Here is a 23,284-nt window from a genome sequence, read left to right on the forward strand (position 1 = left end):
ATTACTCGATGTGGCACATCTAGGTGGCTTGCGTTTTTGTCTCATAACAGGCAGTGGCCAGACAAAGAAGTTTATTCGCTGCATACTCTCTAGATTGGCATGAATTAGACGAATTTCTTGTAAGGGTGTCGTAACGCAGGCAAAATGTATATGAGAAAACATGCAGACATGCTTCCAGTCACATGTAACCATAAGACGCTCGTCATTCCTCCCACCAGCTTGAGAGCTATATTCGAGGCGCGGTAAGAATGGAAGTTTGAAAGTACTCACTAAAGATAGTAATATAGGGTATAGTACTATCGCAAACATTGTGGTATGACTAATCGATGTTTGCTACGTCTCCTATTCGTTGTCCATTATATACAGAACCAATTTTCTATCGTTGATACGAGGAGTTTAGCAGCAATGCACCACTTGGGCGGTGGTGCCTAATGTAGACAAGAACCATTTGATTTCTGCTTCTCAACGCCGCTTCCTAATGAAAGCGAATACACTTGAAATGTTTATTCTCACAGGATCATCGATAACAGGCTACTTGAGCATAGCTGATTGTAGGATAAGCCAACCATTGCCAATATGACACCATGCTTTTCTATATTAGAATGAAGTGGCCCCTGCGCTACAATAATCGTGTTCATTCAAGTTCGATACTATAAATATGAACATACGAGGGCCGTTTTTTTTTTCAGCCTCCGATCGCTCCGTGCAGACGCTACGCGGGCAGCAGAAAGCGGACATGCGCTGTAGGCAACTGCGCAGCTCTCGCACTACACACTCCGCCATTGTTGACATTCAGGCGTCAGTCGGCCTTGTGCTACAGCCACGTAAACATGGCTGCCATTATTGTTACTCCCGCCAAGTGTGAATTGCGAAGTGTTATTCGTTTTCTACAGGCTGAAGGCCATGGTGCTGCAGAAATCCATCGGAGAATGAGTCGAGTGTATGGGGAAAACTTCATGAGTGAGGGTGTTGTGCGTGAATGGTGTCGAAATTTTAAAGATGGACGTAATGATGTGCATGATGAAGGGGGCCAAGGACGCAAATCTGTCGTTTCAGATGACCTGGTTCAACAAGTTGACAGAATGGTTAAAGAAAACCGCAGATTCACCATTACAGCTTTATCTACGGAATTTCCAGAAGTTTCAAGGTCTGTTTTGTACTCTATTGTTACTGAACGGTTACGCTACAGAAAACTTTGTGCACGTTGGGTCCCAAAAATGTTGACGGACGGCCACAAAACTCGACGAATGGCGTCAGCTTTGGAGTTCCTTGAGCGTTACCAGGATGAAGGAGACAACCTTTTGAAATCAATCGTGACTGGGGTGAAACCTGGATTCAATACCACACACCGGAAACAAAACGACAATCACAACAATGGATGCATTCAAATTCACCAAACAAACCAAAGAAATTAAAAAGAAACCTTCAACAACAGAAAGACCATGGCTACTGTGTTTTGGGATCAACAAGGTGTGTTGCTTGTGGAGTTTATGGAGCCCGGAACCACAATCACTGCAGCTGTTTATTGTGAAACTTTACGACGTTTGCGTAGAGCCATTCAGAACAAACGAAGAGGAAAGCTGACCGCTGGAGTTGTTCTGATCCATGACAATGCCCGTCCACACACTGCTGGAGCAACTCAACGGCTTCTCGAACAATTTGGATGGGACATTTTTGATCATCCGCCATACAGTCCAGACTTAGCACCCTGTGACTGTCATCTTTTTCCTGGACTGAAGATGTGACTTGGTGGGAAGCGCTTTCAAACCAATGGCGACCTTCAAACCAACGTCAAGGACTACTTGAATTCATTGGCGGCAACTTTTTTTGAAGAGGGTATTGCAAAGCTTGTCCACAGATATGACAAATGCCTCAATCTCTTCGGTGATTATGTCGAAAAGTAACCGTAACTGTACTAATTTTTTGGTAATAAAATTATTGTTTTAGATGAACTTGTCTTTTATTTATAGCCTATCGGAGGTTGAAAAAGAAACGGCCCTCATATATATACTGTTATTGCTTTCTAGAGCTGAAAAGAGAGTTGCATTACCAGAAAGAGCCCTTATTACAAGCTTTCAGACATGCACTTAGATTCCGAGGACATTGGCTGCACAAATTTTAACGACTTGAAAACGATTACAACAACGCATATAATTCATTCACCATTTTTGCGCGTATATTTAGCACGCGACGCGTCCAAGTTTCGATAGACCTTAGCATTCTAGGGTTTTCGAGGTGGCAGTTCATTGCTTATATGCTTCGTATGTTTCAGATTGCTGAGAAGTTGTGCCTGGGATACAGACTTTGCTACGCTTACGTAAATCCCAGGGTCCAGAAGGTAACTAAACATTTGACATTACGAAAATGACACTGGTACCCTTGGTAGGTTGTACGAAAGTGTATAGTAACGTGATGTAAGCAACAATCATGACAAGTAAAGTTTTGCTGTGCGTAAAGGTGGCCAGCGGTCTTCAGCAAACTTCGCAATATTTCAGACGAGTGTGTTGTTTTCCTCTGTGCGCACGATAATTTGCGTTAGCTGTGATATGTATCATAGTTGAGATTATCACATTATCGCTTCCGCCATAGGAGCGCTCGTACCGTAACCTTCCCTTCTACGAAGAAATACTCGGGTTGGCATACGACACGCAAGCGTGTAGAAAGTAATTTAACAGGCGCGATAACAAGAGATAAATATCCAATACACAATAACTTATGTACACATGCCAATACAAACGAAGGATAAAAGAATTGTAAATAGATATTTCATTTTTACTGTAGCAAGGAGTGTTGCAGGTGTGATAGAGCGTTAATATATAATAGACAGTTGCGGCAAAATGTTTAAGATGGATTGCCACTTAACACAATTTGTAGTCACTGCGGGACGCCTTGTCGCTTATTGCAAATCTAACTTTGGAAAGCTCCATTCGGTTGTCTCTCTATCCTCTTAAAGATTCAGTGTGGTGATGAAACGTTCGAATCTTCTACAGAACACAAATGACATCAAAGAGCGCCTACGAAGTTGCATCATTAAAGGCGCCAGGTCTCTGTTCACTCAAAACTCTGTAAGTACCGTCCCGTCTCGGCTGTTTCAAAACTATCAAGCTTCTCTGCAAAAATCGTGTTTCCTTCCACCAAAGCGCCTTTTGTGTACAGTAGAGTTTCATGGGTTAGTAGTCACGAATGAATTAACGACAGTTGTTCACGCTTAATACTTTTTCATGCTGACGTTCAAACACGGATTTCTGCGACCTCGATGTTTTCGAAAGCGAATTTTTGCGTCAAAATTACACAATGGTCTAGCGCCTTCTGCATGTCATTGGATGCAGTAAGTATGACAAGCCCAGTAATGCCCCATACACATAAATTAAATGCGTTGGATAGCCTGAAAATTCTATTATGAGGTTCTTCGTGCCAAAACCACGATATGATTATGGAACACGCCGTAGTGGGGGTTCTGTAAATTTGAATCACCAGAGGCTCTTTACTGTGCATCTAAATCTAAGTGCACGGGTGTTTTCGCATTTCGCCCTCATCGAAACTTGTGAGCCAATAAAACGTTGGCTTAAAGAGCTTTCTCTGGCAATATGCCACATTTCACAAATACCGCCACGAGGCCAACGCCTCATCCTGTGGTGTCAGACGCCCCTAGAAGCATTATCACTAACGGCAATTCTCCTGAATAGACTGGCTAGTGTCTGCTCTTTAAATGTGAGTCCTACTTATAACTTCATTCAGAAAGATTTCCACAACCTCATTGACCAGTTTCCAGAGTTCTACGTACTTGCAGGGGATTTGAACACTCACAACACACTTTGGCAAGACTCCCGGTGCGACGCGAGAGGTCGCCTTACAGAAAATTTTCTTGTAAACTCTGGCTAAGAAAGAACGAACTTATTGTAATCTATCTCCCTGACAATAGCTACTCATCTATCGACTTATCGTTTGTGTCTTCTATACTTTTTGCTGACCTAGTAGGGAATATTATCGCCAGTCCTTTTGGGAGCGACCATTTTCCATTTTCCTATAGCCTGATGCGGCAACACGACTCTCCTCCGCACGCCCCTTGATGGAAGCTGACCTCCGCCCATTGGGATAATTTTAAAGAATTCATGTATTTGTCACAGGATTTTACACACAAGTGTAGTATAGATGACGCCATGGCATATTTCAGAGCTTTTATTATAGACGCAGCAGAAAAGTTCATTCCGCAAACAAACGGCTATTCCAGTAAGACACGTGTTCCTTGGTGGAAAGAAGACTGCAGAGATACGGGCGAGACACAATATAAAGCATGGGCTATACTGCGTCGATACCTTCATGTGGAAAACTTAATCGACTTAATAGAACAAATGACAAGGGCGAAGCGCGCGACGACTAGCGAACAGTGCCAACTAGGGGAAGTTCCTCTCAGGAATTAATTCCTATACACAGGAAAGAAAAGTGTGGAATGGTTAAAAAGGCAATTAAGCCTCTGGTAAGTGACGATGGGAATAGCTTGGAAGTAGAGGCTAATGCTCTCGGAGAGCACTTCGAGCCCGTATCCAGATCTATAAACCATACACAGTCATTGCTTAAACTCAACTCGGATGCATATCATTGGGTCATCAGTGCATATAGCCTGAACCCTACAATCGCCCTTTATCATTGCTGATTTATGAGCCTCCTTCAAGAAGTGTCAGAGCTCTGCTCCGTGACCTGACAAATTAATGTACGACATGGTCAAAAACCTCCACACGGACACCCAAATGACTCTTCGCACACTCTATAATTACATGGAAAGAAGCGATTGTTCCGGTTCTGAAGCAGGTAAATGGTCCTTCTTTAGTGACGAGCTATTGCGCAAAAGTGTTCGCAAGTTGCCTTTGCAGGCTATTCAAAAATATGACTGACTGCCGTCTCCTACGTTCTCTCGAATCAAACAAATTGCTGGTTCCATATCAGTGTACCGTTAGAGAAGGCCGGTGAACAACCTACGACCTACAAGTTTTCCCGCTCAGTTTAATGCAATGGCCATTGAAAATAATCCTGTCGCCAGTCAATTTTGTCTGAGAGGCAGCATTTTTATTCCTAGTACCAACAACCTAATCCAGTTGCCACCACAATGAATACCAGCGTCATCCGATTTAATCCGCGTGCCAATTGATTTAATTATTGTGCCAGCCATTTCAATCCAAGTGCCATACATTTTAATGCCAGGGCCAGTCAACTTAATCTTGTTGCAAATTGATTGAGGAACGAAATTTATTCCAAAAGAGGTCGTAACAGGCGCCATGAATGCCCTCTATTCATTGATGTCATCACTGTATTGGTGTCAGCACAGCTTACACGCTACCAACGTTGTCGTGGCTACTTTAGAAAGTCTTCCGCGTGGTATATCGCTCATTTCCTCCTTTTCGAGTGCCGTTTCCGAGTGACAAGATTGACTCATATAAGTGAGTCACAATCGTGACGCACATTACGCTACTTGGGTTGCGATCATGACATGCGATTTCCGTCCCTCTTCATGAATATCGATCGGCATGGTTCGCAAGGGTAAAACTTTGCTCACCATTACTCAGTCACTTGATACAATCACTAAGCGACTCATTATAGCTCACTAAGTTTTTATCTTGCATGCACTCCTATGCTTCCAATATGCATATGAAACGAAATAGTTCTGAAAGTGTAGCAACTTATTTTTGAGTGACATGATTAGCTCACTAGTGACTAACTCGAAGTCACCGCCGTCGCAGCTCTCCTAACCTGCCTAACCTGCATCTCAAACGAAATGACTTTCAAAGCTGAAAACCTGCTCACTATCACTCACACAAATGACGTGACCGCAAGTGACTCTCGTGACGTCACCACGCTTCTCACGCGTGCAGTCTCTTAACCTGCCGCCATGCATATCAAAGGAGGTGGCTTACGAACGGTAAAAGCCGGCTCACTATCTCTCAGTAAAATTAGGTGATCACTAGTTACTCTCGTAACGTCACTAGAGTTCTTACCCATCCATACACTATACTAACCTGCCGACATGCATATCAAACGAAATGGCTTTCAAAGCGTAACATCCTGCTTGCTATCATAAAGTCAAATAGGTTGATGACTAGTGACTCGCGTAACGTCACCACGGTTCTGACGCACACAAGCACTGTCCCGACCTGCCCACATGCATATCAAACGAAATCGCTTTCAAAGAGTAACAACCTGCTCATTATCACTCGTTCCCATGATGTGAGCCCTAGTCACTCATGTGACATCACCACGCTTTTTACTCAACCATGCACTCTCTTAACCTCCCGACAAGCACATCAAACGAAATGGCTTTTAAAGAGTAACAACCTGCTCATTATCAAAAAGTCGAATGCGGCGATCACAGGTTACTCACGTGACGTCACCACATTCGCACGCGAGCACCAACTCCCCTTGCCTTTCGAGAGGTATATCAAAAGAAATGGTTTTGAAAGAGTATCAACCTACCCACTATCTGAAAGTCAAATGAGGTGAGCACTAGTGACTCGCGTAACGTCACCACGGTTCTCACCCACGCATGCATTTTTCCGAGCTGTGAGCAGATGATGAGCAGTTCAATTCATTCGTAAGAAAAAGGTGAATAAATGTGCATATCTCGCCCTTTAAAAATAATATTCTAATACCAACACCGCCCTTGTCGGTAGCTTAAAAAAATTTGCTGGTCATAATAGAATAGTTATATGATGAGCAGTTCAGTTCATTCGTAAGGAAAATGTGTGAATAAATGTGTATATCTCGCCCATTAAAAATAATATTCTATTATCAACACCGCCCGTGCTTGAGTGCGTGCTAGGTGTTCTTCAAGGTGACGTCATGTGAGTCACCATGGTAATACGGATTGCGCCTGTCGATTCACCTCTTCTCTAGCAAGGTACCTTGCGCGAGTTACTCGGAACAATGAAGCGTGAGTCACTAGTGATCACGTCATGTTCATGAGCGATAGTGAGTAGCTACCTGCTCTTTCAAACAAATTTCTTTTGATGTACGTGTCGGCAAGGCGCTCGCATGCGACTGTGGTGACATCACGTGAGTCACTAGTGATCACCTCATTCAACTTCGCGAGAACGAGCAGGATGTTGCTCTTAGAAAGCCATTTCATTTTATATGCACTTCGGCAGGTTAGGAGACCGCATCGTTCGGTAAAAAGCGTGGTGACGTCACGTGAGTCACACGTGATCACATCAGAGGACTGAGTGATAGTGAGCCGGTTGTTACCCGTTGAAAGCAATCTTGTTAAATATGCATGTAGGTAGGTCGGGACAGTTCATGCGTGCATCAGAACCATGGTGACGTAACGCAAGTGAGTAGCGATCACCTCATTTGACTTTGTGATAGTGTGCAGGTTGTTACTCTTTGAAAGCCATTTCGTTTCATATGCATGTCGGCAGGTTAATGGAGGGCATGGTTAGGTAAAAAGCGTGGTGACGTTACGTGAGCCACTAGTGATCACATCATGGGACAGAGTGATAGTGAGCCTGTTGTTACTCTTTGGAAGCCATTTTGTTTGATATGCACGTCGGCAGGTTAGGAGAGTGGATGGTTGGGTAAGGAGGGCGGCGAAATCACGTCAATCATTAGTGATCACATCATGGGACTGAGTGATAGTGAGCAGGTTGTTACTCTTTGAAAGCGATTTCGTTTGAAATACATGTCGGTAGCTTAGTACAGTGCATGGTTGGGTGATAACCGTGGTGACGTCACGCGAGTGACTTGTGAACACTTCAACTCACTTTGTGATAGTGGTGAGCAGATTGTTGCTCTTTGAAAGCGATTTCGTTTTATATGTATGTCAGGAGATCCGGACAATGCATGCGTAGGTCTAGTGATCACATCACTTGACTGTGATGGTGGGCAGGTTGTTATTCTTTCAAAGCTATTTCGTTTGATATGCTTGTCGGCAGGTTAGTAAACTGCATGATCGGGTAAGAACCCTGATGACTTCACGTAAGTCACTAGTGATCACCTCGTTTGACTGAGTGATAGTGAGCCGGATATGCATGGCGGCAGGTTGATATGCATAACCTCCTTTGATATGCATGGCGGCAGGTAAAGAGATTGCATGCGTGAGAAGCGTGGTGACGTCACGAGAGTCACTAGCGGTCACGTCATTTCAGTGAGTGATAGTGAGCAGGTTTTCAGCTTTGGAAGTCGTTTCGTTTGATATGCTTAGTAGGCAGGTTAGGAGAGGTGCGACGGCGGTGACTTCGAGTGAATCTCTAGTGAGCTAATCATGTCACTCAAGAATGAGTTGCTACACTTTCAGAACTATTTCGTTTGCTTTGCATGTTGGAAGCATAGGAGTGCACGCAAGATAAAAACTTCGTGAGCTATAATGAGTCGCTTAGTGATTGTGTCAAGTGCCTGAGTAATGGTGAGCAAGTTTTTACCATTGCGAACCATGCCGATCGATATTCATGAACTTAGGGACGGAAATCGCATGTCAGGATCGCAACCCAAGTAGCTTAATGTGCCTCACGATTGCGACTCACTTATGTGAGGCACTCTTGTCACTCGGAAACGCGACTCAGAAAGGAGTAAATGAGCGATATACCACACGGAAGTGCTTTTGAAGCAGCCATGACGACACTGGTAGCGTGGAAACTGAGCTGACACCAATACAATGATGACATGAATGAATAGACGGCATTCATTGCGCCTCTTACGACCTCCTTTTGCAAGAATTATTCGTTCCTTAATCAATTTCCAACATGATTAAATTGAATGGCATTGGGATTAAAATGTGTGGCACTTGCATTAAACGGCTGGCGCAAGGTTTAAATCAGTTGACACGCGGATTAATTCGGATGGCGCTGGGATTAAATGTGGCGGCGCCTGCATTAAATTATTCGTACTTGAATTAAAAATGCTAGCGCTCAGATTAAATTGGCAGGCACCTCGATTATTTTCAATGGCGCTTGGACTAAACTGAGCGGGAAAACCTGTAGTACGCATTAAGGCAAATGTCCGTAGCGCTTTTGCTCATTAGTTGTTCTTGCCCGTGTTCCTCGACATGGAAAAGGCCTACGACACGACGTGGCGCTTTGGAATATTACGGGACTAGTCTGTATGGGTATGCGGAAAAGCATGCTTAATGTTATAGAATGCTCTCGGTCTAACCGTACTTTTCGACGGAGAATTGGCAATGCCCTGTCCAGACGTTTTATCCAGCAAGGTGGGGTTAGCATATTGGAGTACCTAGTTCTACGCTTTTCACTGTAAAGATGAAGTCTTTGCAGTCGTCCATTCCACGCAGTATGTTTTATTCGGTTACGTAGACGACGTGCAGAAAGGATTTCGATCTTGCAACCTGGCCATCTGGTGACCGAAAGCTTCAGCTTGGTCTAAACGAAAGCGGCTTTAAGCTGGGCCCAAATAAAGCTCTTGTGTTCGTTTTACACGAAAGAGAGGATTGAACGCTGATCCTGACGTAGAACTGCGTGGACAGCGCATACCTGTAAGCACCGAATACAAGCTTTTAGGCATAATACTATACAGAAAGCCTACTATCATCCCACCCATGAAGTATCTTAAGAACAAATGCTTCAGAACAATGAACATTCTTAAACTTTTGTCGCAATGAACGCGGGTTTGTGATAGAAATGCCTCATGAACCTCATTCGTACACAATTACACTACTGTGCCATAATGTAGCAGTCTGGTACGCCGAGCACCCAAGGGATGCTGGATCCCGTCCACCATATAGGCATCGCATGGCCACAGGCGCTTTTAGACCAGGTCCTTTGGTAAGCCTCTACGTAGAGGCAAACGAGTGGTCACTCTATCTACAACGGACATATTCCAGCGTCACGTATTTTCTAGAAGTAAATTCCAACTCTGAACATCCCTTATATCGACTACACATGATGACCTGACCAGTGCCACACCATTTCATAATCGACCTGCAGCGAGAGAGAATTGCTCGTTGCGTGCGCGGAGTGTCAGCAAAGAAATGGATGTTCCACACCTTGAACAACATCTCATGCCTTTCGCAAATTTGTTACCGCCGTGGCAGTGGTAGCTCATAGAATGTGACACATCATTTATTGAGGTAACTAAGCACGCCCCAGAAGCGCATATTAAGATGCACTTACTGGAGCTTCAGGCTAAATACTCATGCCCGGAGTACTACACTGACACGTCAAGATCGCATGCTGGTATCTCTTATGCAGCAGTCGGACCATTTATTTCCGTATCCGATGTGCTGCATATTGAAACGAGCATCTTTACGGCTGAGGCACACGCAGTACGGTCGGCCGTTAAACATATTGTTACGCCGCAAACAAGAGTGGCACCAGTCAGGACAAGACGACTTGACATGTAAAGGCGGAATCGGTCTCGACAGCCATGCTGTTTATGCACCGTTGTCTCTCTTGTAAATAGGATAAATACATCTTGATAAGCGATGTCTGCAGCGTAACAACTTGGTGAGAGGTGCGGGGTACCCACGGGAACAACAACGGAGTTTCGCAGTGGTCGTAGCCTCGGACTGGACATGATGGACTCAACAGGTCCCCACATGGCGCGGCCCACGTCAACGCCTACAACTCCGATGGTCGTGCTGGCTCTGCCGCGGGATCCAGGCACGTCCTGTAGCACCGACCACTTCGACGTGGAAGACAGGATCGTCACGTACGAGAGTGTAAGTGCCCACAACAGATGGGATCCGACGATGATGTTGGCTAACTTGGCCTCCTACCTACAAGGCACGGCGAAGGAGCGGTGGAACAACTGGAACAGCTGAACGACTGGGACACGTGCAAGCAGAAGCTGAGGGAGTTATTCAGCCGTCCCGCCGGGCGGAAGAACACCGCTGAGAAAGAACTAGCGGCCCGCCCCTAGTCAGTCGCCCACAGAATCATACGTCTCTCACATCCAGTATGTGTCGGCTCTGTGCCTTAAGGTCGACAGCGATATGGCTGAGTCCGGCAAGGGTGGGCATGTACTGCACTGTATCGCTGACGATGCTTTCAACCTGCTCATGTGCAAGAATTGTGAAACAGTACAGGACATCATGAAAGAGTGTCAACGCTTCGAGCAGGCCAAGAGCTGCCGCAATGCCTCGCCGTTCGCACGTCTGCCCAACACCTGTGCGACATCCTCTTGTGTTGACAGGCTAGCAGTGCAGCGACCATCATCATCAAATGACCTGACACGGATAGTGCGGCAAACACTTGAAGCCATGGCTCCTCCAGCCTTTTCTTCCCGTCCCAGAAAACTGGACAACCTGCCTACAGCACCATTTGTACAGGCCGTGAATAGTCCGTGAAGAACTCACTAATCTTGGAGTTTATTGTGTATGTGCCGTTGCCGCTTCACAGCTGCCTCATACTCCAGGTCCATCGACTGATCCGCGGTAGCCTGCACGTTACCGAAATCCAGGCTAGTGGCAAACCGCAGACGATCGGCCAATCAGTTTTTCCTGCCGGCGTATTGGTCACGTTGGTCGCCATTGTAACAACACTACTGTCGCCTCCTTTCTGCGACCTCCATTCACCAGTTATTATAGCGAGCGTCGTTACCAGCCTCCATTGGCACCGCAACAGCCAAACAATCACGCTCATGCTCCTTGGAACAGTCCCTCGTCTTCGTTTCGACGCCATCAATCCTGTTCGCCACCAGCTCGTCGACCATCGTCCCTATCACCGCAGGCTCGTCGCCCACCGTTGGGCATGCAGCCCCGACACCCGTCTCCGGAAAACTAAGCGGCGCAGCTCCCGGAGGCGACGCTTCATTGACGGCTCGACCGCAAGACCCTCTGATCACTCTGATCAAACGGAGCTTGACGGACGTTTCAGTTGATGGCGTCAGGGTCCCAGCGCTCATTGACACTGGCGCGCACGTATCCGTCATGAGTGCCCAACTGCGCCGACGCCTGAACAAAGTTCTCACACCCGCTGCGTCATGCACCATCCGCGTCGCCGACGGAGGAACGCCTACCGTGCTTGGTTTGTGCACAGCTCGCATTGGCATCGCGAGGCGCTTAACGACTGTTTTGTATGCCACTTTCGAACAATGCCTTCGTTATACTTGGCTTAGACTTTCTATCGTCCTATTTAGCCCTCTTTGATTGCGCGTCTAGTGTCATTCAGCTTGAACTGCCCCACGGCTGCTATTCTCCAGCAGTCAAACAACCACGGTTATGCTCTCCCGAAGACATCCACCTGTCGCCTCAGCCACTACGTACGCAACTCTACTGACGTTGCCATCTGTTCCTGACGGCGTCTATGTACTATGTTCCACCGCCAACACACTGCTTGAGAGAGAGAGCGACAACTTCATGTAGTCGCCTGCAGAACGACACCATGACTAAATGGCGCCGTGACGCGGGCCCTGACGTCTTCTCAGCGGGTGGTCTCTACTCAACTCCAGCGCGTGTTACTCCCGCGGTTGGTCGCCCTGTGGGGCAACGTTCCGTCGGTTTCGCTCGGCCTTTGTCTTTCAAGAGCCGCCGAGACCTGCTGGACGGCCCAGGTTTGGCTTTCGTGGTCGTAGCATTCCGCCGCAGCCGCGAGTCGCGGAGGAATCGTTGTACTTGTCGAAGCCTCATTGGGGAACTTGGTGCAATCCCATAGGATGTGCGTCAGGGTGGCCCTCTCCCGCTGGCACACGCGGCACACATCACTCACATATAATTTAGGGTATAGATGAGTCATTAATACTGGGGTGGGTAAAGAACCAGTTTGCAATTGTCTGAACAGCACCGCCTCCGCTCGGCTCAGCCCCGGGTGCGGGGGTGGGAAAGTCCTTCGAGCCAGGCGGTGGAACTGGGTAAGTTCGTTGAACGTCGTAATGCGGTCCTTGGCACTACACCACGTTGGACGGTCGGTTGCAGCGGCGCGGTTGGTTAGCGCTCGCGCCACTGCGTGTGCCGTCTCGTTGTGGTTATCGTGCTTCTCGGACGCATCGTTGCCCGCGTGCGCCGGGAACCACTTGATTCTAACACACCGATTCTGTCGTTGCAGGTCAGCCGAGCACAGAACGCGCACAGCCTCACCACACACTTTGCCCTTTGCATAATTCCGCACTGCACTTCGGGAATCGCACAACACCGTCTGGCACCCGGGGTCGGCAATGGCCAGGGCAATGGCCACCTCCTCCGCCTGACACGCCTCGCGGACCCGTAAGCTCGCCGCTGCCCTCGTCGCGCCGGACGACGCCTCGATGACGGTAGCTACGAACGCCGCGCAGCTTGAAAGAAATTTGGCCGTTCCCCATACCGTGCTAACTGTTACAGGCAATAAGACTTCGCTCCCTCTCCTTAATTTTTTGCCTGCCCGACCCAAATTCTTCCCAGAGGCATGTCTTTGGGTGACATCTCGCCTGTGAACGATTGCCGGATATCTCCTCTTGACGCCGAAATTATGTCACCCTCTACAAGAACCTCCGATTCACTGACTCTCACAGATGGACTTAGTAAGATGATTGCACCTGTCCTCCCGGCAGAAGCTGCTAACCTACGCCGTCGCTTGGAAACTTACCGCGACATTTTCGACCTAGACGGCCGCCCTTTAGCCCAGAAATCGGTGGTCACCCATCCTATTTACACCTATTTACAGACGCAGGCAGCGTTGCTGGGCTATGCTCGTATTGCCGTCGTTTCATCAAGAATTTCGCCAACACCGCTCGCCCGCTCACGGATTTATTCAAGAAGGACGTTGTTTTCACGTGGGGCCCTGCTCAAAGCGAAGCCTTCTCCGCCTTCGTACGCTTGCTGACGGCTCCCCTATTGCTGGCTCATTATGATCCATCTGCCGCCCCTGAACTTCACATGGATGCCATTGGCCATGGAGGGGGGGGGGGCTGAACTTTTTCAATGACAGTGTAACGCAGAGCGCCTAATTGCATACGCCAGCCGAATTCTGTCACCCGCCGAGAGGAATTTTTAAATTAACGAACGGGAGTGCCTGGCGTTAGTTGGGGTAGTTGCCAAATTCCGTCCGTACTTGTATGGCCGCACATTTTCTGTGGTTACCGATCACTACGCCTTCGGCTGCGTCTCCTCACTTAGAGAGCCAATTCGACAATGGGGTAAATGGGCGCCAGTACTGCAAGAATATTAATTTGCTGATTTCTATAAGTCAGGCCGTTTGCACAAGGACGCCGACTGCCTCTCCCGTCATCCTGTCGACAGCCCTGAATGTTACGCAAACGAAGGATTGAGAAGTGGAAACTATTCACGAGGTATATTTACAAAGGATAACTGCAGCGCTGGCCAGTTCAGCCGACAGCTCAAGAGCCAGAGAGCGTTCGTCGTCTTCGTCGGAGCGCCCGCTTGCATCGTCCACAAGAAACACGCAGTATGCACGTATCATTATCTCCTGCGGCAGAAGCACGTTCCCAGGGCGTCTAAATATCGGTGATAACTGCAGAGTAATACGGTTTGAGGCGTGCATCATGCATAACGTCAGTGGAATTCGGGGCAGATGAGGCACTGGTACTGACTGGGGCGATTTCGTACGTAACTGGAGTCACGGCACGCAGCACTCGATATGGGCCTGTTTCTAACAGTTTTTCTAACAGGTCAACGTGACGAGTCGGGGACCACAGGAGGACCAGAGATCCGGGCGAAAATGGACGTTTCTGTGTTGTCGATCGTACAAACGTCGTTGCTTGTCTTTGGAGGTTAGGAAGCGAGCGTGGGTAATTTCGCGTGCTTTGGCTGGCCTGGTAATGGCGTGAAGTGCATACTCGCTGGCCTCTGCTGCGATGGATGGAAGGGATGCATCCCGTCGCAATGTGGGTTCTCGGCCGAACAACAAAAAGAACGGGGAATAACCGGCAATGTCGTGACGCGAAGAATTATATGCAAGAGTAACAGAGGGTAGGGCAAGGTCCCAATCACTATGGTCGGACGAGACGTACTTTGAAATCACGTCTGTTAGGGTGCGATTCGGACGCTCCGTGAGACCATTAGTCTGTTGATGGTAAGACGTAGTCAACTTGTGCTTGTAAGCAGGACTGCAGCATGTCGGCGGTGACTTTAGAAAGAAATGTCCGACCCCGGTGTGTGAGCAGTTGGTGTGGAGCACCATGCTGCAGAATCACGTCGCGTAAAAGAAAATCGGCGACATCTGTGGCGCAGCTTATTGTAATCGCTTTGGTGATGTCGTAGCGCGTGGCGTAATCTGCGCAACAGCGACCCACTTGTTGCCAGACGTGGATAGAGGGAAATGGCCAAGTAAGTCCAAGCCAACGCGAAAGAACGGCTCGGAAGGAATGTCGAGCTGTTGAAGGCATCCGTCAGTGAGTGTCGATAGTGTTTTTCGACGATGGCATTTTTCACAAGCCGCAACGTATTTCCGGACCGAGCGGGAAAGGCCTAGCCTAAAGAAGCGTCGGCGAAGCCGGTCGTAGGTGCGAGAGACGCCAAGGTGACCTGCCGTCGGTAAATCGTGAAGTTCTTGGGGAACAGCTGACCGGGGGTGCTTAGTAATGACGAGGAGTAAAGCAGGAACGTCGCGGCGTACATTGTGGCGGTATAATACACCATCCCGGAGAACAAATAGCTGAAGGGACGAATGCGAAGGCGAAGATTCTAAGTACGCTCGACACAACAAGTTTTCCGTTAAGTACTTCGAAATATGGTGAGATCAGCCTATACTGCTGTGAAGAAATACGTAACCGATAGGCGGACTGAATCTGTGTATTTTAGCACAGCAGCCCAGTGGCGTAACCATTAGGCCATGATAGTTTTCAATGGAAGGCTCCTTTACCTACGATTCCATAGTTTCGCCTGAGTCGGGCGATCGGTCTGTTGGTCGGGCGCCTGCCGAGTAGATTCGTATTCACTTTTTAAAAAAATGAGCGTGTGTACCAGCTGGATTGGAACCTCTGCCCCTCATCGCAGCAACCAAAGCGTAGTAAAGATCAGTGAGCAACCCAATGCTCTAACTATTGGCCGAAAGCGCACGCACACTTCTCTCGTGCCAACAGCAACTAGGTATTGGTGTTTATTGCTGCATATTGATGATTATAATTCCCATAGTTTCGCACATACCTACAAAGGGCGATCAGCTAAGAATTGTGTCCACATGTTGATGACTGTGGTTTCCATACTATGGCACATAACCACAGCAGCACGCTCCTGCCTCTTTTAGCAGACACTTGCCCCCACAGATTAAAGCTCATTACAGCTGTAATTTTCTCCATCTCGGTATCTTTCAAAGCGTATTGTCTTCTTCCTGTTCCGGGCTTCAACGACGACGACTTCAGTACGAAGGGATGATGACTTCATAACGATGGTTATGTGACGACGGCGATATTACAACCTAATGACTAATTTGAAATTACGAGGATGGCACGACCGCGACGGCATGACGACGACGGTATGACAATTAAGGGATATACATGAGAGCGACTGTTTGACGATGACACGCCAACGCATGCACAGTAACGATTGAATGATGACAGCATGATTACGATGATATGGCGAAGGTATAAAGTCGATGGATCGAAGAAGCTGGTATGATGTCGATAACATAACGTCATTGAAATACTGACGATGGTAAAGCGACATTGTGCCGACGATTGCATGAAAAAATGGTATGACAACCGGGACGGCGACGGTGTGACGGCTGAACTTAACGTAACCTAACGTTGATGACGAAGTTAGAATGACGACGGTGCAACGACCACGACGGCATCACGACCATGGCAGACAACGAATGCATGACGACGACACAATGACGACGACGGCATAAAAACAAGATAAGGACAATAGTGTGACGACGAGTGGGTGTCTACGATGGCGTTCTATCGACTGTATCACGAAGCCTGTGTGAACATGGCGTGACGAGAATCGGATGTCGAAGCTGGACTGACGACGATGGCACGATTAAGATGGGATAACGACGACAGTATTATAACAGATGCACCATAGTGACTGCCTAACGACGGAGCAATGTGTACGATGGCATGACAATGCCGGGATAACCACGATTGAATGACAACAGCGTAATTACGGTAGAATGACGAAGGATTGACGTCGATTTAACGACAAAGACTCTATGACGACAAAGCACAATGACAATGTGATCACGTAAGTGAAGCAGTGACGGTGTAAAATGACATTTTGACGACGATGCCATGGCGAGAATGGTATAAAGGCGACTATGTGACGACGATGCCATGACGAAATTCGGATGACGAAGGTGCATGACGATGGCATCACGAAGTTTGTGTGGCAACGTGTGCATGGCAACTGTACGACGACAATGCCGTAATGACGACGGCATTGCGAGTGTCGGAAGACAAAGCTGTAATCACGACGATGCAACGACCATTAGAGCATCCCGACCATTAACGCATACCTAGCAGTCCAGACTATTGAGCAGCTTTGGTGACTGGGTCGGTGTAGAAGGTGTGACGACAAGACCATGACGAAGGTCAGATAACGAAGGTGGAATGACAATCAGGTGACGACCACTACGGCAACACAAGCACATACGCAGAGGCCCAAGCTCAGCTGTTAATGCCGCCGTACCCCCTCTTCGCGGGGATGTGGCGGTGTGACCTTTGCGCCACAGTGTACATGACACCATACCAACTATGTCATCAGTCTGTGCATACAACATAACCGACTTAAGATAGTGACGGACCCGACGTATCCGACAGGAGTAGGCAACAGCACAGCCCGCGACACGTGTACCGAACTTGCGCTCGCGTCTAGACTTCGGAACGTCGAGTAGGCAAACACTAACGAGACACTAGGAAGCGACCACTTCATACACGGCGTCACGGCACACGTGGCAAACTTCCCAAAAAGAAAGATATGCTCCACCAAAATCGCGAACTGGGCAGAGTTCTGGAGCGAAAGGGAAACTCAAGAATGCCAAGCAATAAGTGATCTCGAGGGCTCGGTTAAAGAACTGCAGGAATCGGTGGCCAAACACTCCAAGCAGATTGCACTCACCACGGGCAATCCGGCAGTGGACCCGCTCCTCTTACACATGTGGGAACCGCGCCACAGCCTGCTGAGAAGATGGCATATGCAGCGGCACAATCGTAAAATAAAAATCGCAACGCGAAGCTAACGTGCGAGGCAGAGCGTTACGCAGAGCAACTTGCACGGAACTGGGACCAGTTCTGTAACTCCCTCCAAGAAACGCGGGGCACTGCGAAGACCTGGGTCACACCAGACCAGATCCGACCCAGAGCAAGAGAGAAAGCAAACACACGATGAGCCGAGTAATACACAACTTTAGAAGCACAGACCATCAGCTATTGTGTGCCCTACAAAGTAGACACATTGGCCAACCGATACTCGGTGCACAGCCTGCGGCTGGCTACACCGGACTGGAAAACAGCGAGCTCGACCGGCACATAACGCGTTGTCAGCTGACGCGAGCGATCGCAAGACGCACTCGAAACACTACTCCGGGCAAGGACGGAATCACCAACTAGTTGCTACGTAACCTGGACAACGCAACCGTACAGGAAATACTTGAACTATTCAATATACACTTAAGCAGAAAAACCTTGCCCCCGGAATTCAAGCGTGCCGAGATTACGCGGATGCCCAAGCCGGGAAACACGCCCTGCCTGGAGCACCTAAGACCCATTTCGCTCACGTCTCGTCACGGCAAACTGGTGGAACGCGTGATCTTAGACAGGCAACAAGCGCATATCTAAGAACATCAACTGATGCCGAACACGATGTTTGGTTTTCGGTCCTACTTGTCAACGCGAGACGTGCTTCTGCAGCTAAAAGAGGAAGTGCTGAATGCAGCAACGCCGTGCTGTCCTGAAGAAATTCTTCCACTAGACCTAAAGGGGGCCTTTGACAACGTGGGGCACGAAGCCATACTAGCAAATCTCAGTCACACCAACTGCGGCCGACGAACATGCAAGTACGTATGATCCTCACAGCGAGCAGATGCACCTATAGACGAACGCCACAACGAGCAGTGCTGACGCCGACACCTTTCAACGCGGCCGTGATGAAACTACCAGCCCAACCCGAGAAAATACCGGGGATTAGATATGCCTCGTACACATGGACATCACGATATGGACGGTCAGATGGTCCATAGAACAACAAGGGGCATTTCAGGAGGTAGTGGACGTCGTAGCAAGATACGCGGAGACATGCAGACTGCAATGCGCGCGGCAACAATCACAATCGAGAAGCTCCTCACAATCGAGAAGCGCTCACAAAGACGATCAACAACCCAGGGACCAACCATCCACCTGCGAATAGGCCCTAGAAAAATTCCCAAGGAAGAGAGACTTCGTATCCACGGCTTCTAATTACAAAAGGACGGGGGCGGAGGATGTGCCATACAGAAGCTAACATACACGACCAACTGGATCTTGCGCATGGTGCAACGAATTACCAGAAGAAGGGACTCAAAAACAGGACCTGATCCAACTAGTGCAGGCTCTTTTTTTAAAATTATGGGGCTTTACGCGCCAAAACCACTTTCTGATTATGAGGAACGCCGCAGTGGAGGACTCCGGAGATTTCGACTACCTGTGGTTCTTTAACGTGCACCTAAATCTAAGCACACGGGTGTTTTCGCATTTCGCCCCCATCGAAATGCGGCCGCCGTGGCCGGGATACGATCCCGCGACCTCGTGCTCAGCAGCCCAACACCATAGCCACTGAGCAACCACGGCGGGTTAGTGCAGGCTCTTGTGACTCGCATTGGTGCACTCGGCACCATATTTAAATTTCAGCTATGCGGAAGTGGAGGTACTCGACCGGCTGATACCCAAGGCGTATAAGCAAGCGCTCGGACTCCTACCCGGAAATGTTACTTTTCGCCTCGAGGAGAGAAGGGTGTACAGCAACGCACGGGAAGTCACAGAGGCCAACCTGGTAAACGGGAAGGAAAGGCTACAACGCACAACAGCAGGACACTGCGTCTTGAAACGTCTTGGACATTCCGTACGGGAGAGCAACGCATCGACAAAAATTCCAACACGAATACAGGAAACTATGCACGTCTCACCACTTTCCAGAAACATGCACCCGAGCTTCCATATCGGATGGTGACATGCCCGAGCGCAGGCGCTCGCGAGAAGTATGAGAACCACCGCAATGCCTTGTACGTAGACGCCGCGAGCACCGCAATAAGCACCAGATTTGTCACCAGTGCAGTCGACAATCATGGGACCGAAATAAATGCGTCGTCGGTTTCCAGAACGAGCGCTGCAGAGGCACAGAAACTAGCGTTAACCGTGATAGCATTAGCCATCACGACGAGACCACACTGGGAGTGCTTGATATTCCTGACGGACTCTCAGACGGCATGCAGAAATTTTTTCAGGGCCAAGATTTGCAGGGCCACACACGGCATTCTGATTGGGGCGCACCAAGTCCCGCCATACATACAAATCGTGTGTAATCTGGGGCATGAGTCTTTACGCGTCAATGAGCAGGCACACGCCTACGCCCGAGCGCATGCACTCCGGTAGCCGCGATAGGGTTACGCGGAGCAGTCCTAACCCGAGCTCACGCCATTAACCTAGACGCACCTCCCACATAGAACACTATCGCCTTTCACGAAGAACACTGCCGCCGTCTCATAATGCTCTCACGCGAGAGGATGCCATAATATGGAAAAAAAAACTCCAAACAAACACATATCCTTATTTGAGTCTCTACCACACCTGCACTGTATTCCTATAAATTCCCACGCTACGATCAATGCGCAACGCTTTGCCACATGGTATGGGGTTGCGCAAGCACACCACAGCTTACACCCATAACACACGCCACCACACGGCAATGGGATGCAGCGCGGTCCAGATCAGACTCGACGGACCAGCTTGTCGACCGAGCGAGAAGGGCTAAGACCGCTCGACTTCTGGATTCAAAGGACCACCCACTGCACAGCGGAAGAGCTACCTACGCTCGTGTGCTCTTTTCTATAAAGTTTACTCTCTTCTTTTGAGCCTTTCTCTGCAGTTTGTGTGTATCAATTATATCGCAGTGCTGACCTTGGAAAGGCTGGTCCAGTTTGGTTACCACACACAAGCAAGAAAACTAGCGAAATCATGGAAGCTTTCGAGACGAAATAGTGGCGTATAAGTGTATTAGCAAATTAGTCTAGTCTATGGCATTCTTTTGAGGGCTAACCAGGTACAACCATAAGCGATGAGAAAGATATCACGTTATAAAGCACACTTCTCGGTTCGAGCACACAGGCAATTACGTGTTTTCTCTCCGGGAACCGGTTCTGAATACCTTATACTACTTTTAGCACCCGATTATTATTTGCAATATCTTGTGAGGCAATTTTTAATCACAACATACGCGGAAGAAATGGTTCCCTGTTGCTTATACAAGGCTTGAAATCGCTATTTTACATTTTCTACCTATGGTGATACCACCCCGCAGGGGCGTCTGCGTCAGCAGGCGTTTGGTGTGTTGCGACACCACGTACCCAAGCACACGAGGGTAGGACCCTCCCGCGCGTAGCCGTGCGTGGCTTAGCCGTGTCTGGGGAAAAGGGGATCCTGGGCGTTGAGCCGATGCTGGGTGTTTGGACCTTTATGGCCCCCCGGCGGAGGCAACACACATCTTTGGCCTCTGCTTCACACAGACGGCACCCCCGTACTGACCCACCCGGGGGAAATCGGTAGTTGCCTTTTCCTGTCTCTCTCTCCTCAAACCTTCGTCTTTATCCCTCACTTTTGACCTTTCCTGTCTTCTTCCCTCTTCCATTTGCTTCCTTTCTCGACGGCGGCAAGGGTTAACCTTGTGTGGCTATCCTACCTTGAGTACTCCATATTTGGTTATGGTGATGGCGTACGACTGGCGTCGTGCAGACTTGTACGCAAGCTCTGCCGCGTCCCCTCGTTGGGCTCCGTGGTGGGCGGTCAGCGCAGTTGCCGAATTTTTCGTATTTTCATGGAAACTTCTTTCCCCCAAATTCCTGATCGCCCTCAGAAACGAGGGCGCACCGAAGATTTATTCCAGTTTTTCGGACACCAAATACAGAATTTTCCACGCTTCCATGTTATTCACTCTGAAAAGTCGAACAAAGCAGTGCGAACCATTTCACCATTCCTTGTTTCAAAGACATTGACTGATGTTTTTGGTCCAGGTTACAAGGTGTCGAGGATGGCAAGCGGCGACCGCGATGTAAAACAATATGAGAAAGTACCGAAACTAGTGTCATTTGGGGAGACCCCCATAACAGTATCCCCACACCGAACAATGAACACCACCCGTGGTGTTGTGTCGGATGATGATTTGCTTGAGCTGACTGAAGCGCAACTCCTGGAGGGCTTCAGTGAACAAAATGTGATCAATGTCAGAAGAATTAAGATCAGGCGGGATGGTAAAGAGATTCAGACGAAGCACCTAATAATTTCTTTTGGATCTTGCCCGAGTCAATCGAGGCCGGGTACATCAAGCTCCGTGTTAGGCCGTACGTGCCAAATCCACTCCCATGTTTCCAATGCCAGCGCTTCGGTCACAGCTCGCAGAGCTGCCGAGGCCGCCAAACTTGTGCAAAATGCAGTGCTCAAGAACACACCTCTGAAGCTTGTGAGAACGCTCTCCACTGTGTAAACTGTGACGAGGAGCACGCCCCATACTCGCGGTCGTGCCCCTCCTGGAAGAAGGAAAAAGAAATTGTAACGATCAAATTAAAGGAGAATATATCATTCAAGGAGGCACGCAGGCGGGCTTCATACCTGCCCAAGAAAAGTTTTGCCGATGTGACGCGTCAGGGGGCAGCGACACAACGGCCTCCGGCGGCTGACCGACCCACAAGCAGTGAGTCGGCAGCTACGCCATCTGCCCCCGCGACGGTTGCAGCTAATCTGCCCCGTCACCCCAGAATAAGGGACCATCGACCCGGAAGGTGGGCGCAGCCGAGGCTGCCCCAACCACCCCGGCCCCTTCCAGCGCTGGCAACAGCCGGCGCAGCCAAATCCCTCAGGGAGCCCCATCGTCCTCCGGGCTGGTGGGCGCAGGGGTCTTGCCCTCCGAGGCGGGACCCTCTCGGGAGACTTCTCGCTCGCAAGAGCACGTGTCCGACGCCTCACAAGAGGCAATGGACACTACACCTATCCACAAGGTGCACAAAGCGCCTAAGGGGCGGCGAGGTTCGCTCGAACGCTCCAAAAAGGGTCACATCCCCGTTACAGGGCCTGGAAAAAGCTCTTAAACTAAGGCATCACTTCCGTTTCCGTACACGCAGCACCAATTTACTTTAAATATGGACACACAAATTATTCAATGGAACGTCAGAGGTCTTCGTAAAAACCTTGATGACGTAAAAGAACTCACCCACAAACACAATCCAAACGT

At 48.8% G+C, this 23,284-nt stretch overlaps 1 protein-coding gene across 2 annotated transcripts in view; it reads left to right on the plus strand.

Moving 5' to 3' along the window:
- Positions 1-23,284, plus strand: part of LOC126540288 (uncharacterized) — an 87,507-nt gene that overhangs the window by 57,939 nt on the left and 6,284 nt on the right. For both annotated transcript variants that reach the window (XM_050187092.2, XM_055075944.1), the window contains exons 3-4: positions 2,273-2,338; positions 2,991-3,065. In XM_050187092.2, the coding sequence (XP_050043049.1) occupies positions 2,273-2,338; positions 2,991-3,065 (141 nt within the window). The remainder of the gene's footprint in view (positions 1-2,272; positions 2,339-2,990; positions 3,066-23,284) is intronic.

The sequence above is a fragment of the Dermacentor andersoni genome, chromosome 2, assembly GCF_023375885.2.
Source record: "Dermacentor andersoni chromosome 2, qqDerAnde1_hic_scaffold, whole genome shotgun sequence".
Lineage (NCBI taxonomy): Eukaryota > Metazoa > Arthropoda > Arachnida > Ixodida > Ixodidae > Dermacentor > Dermacentor andersoni.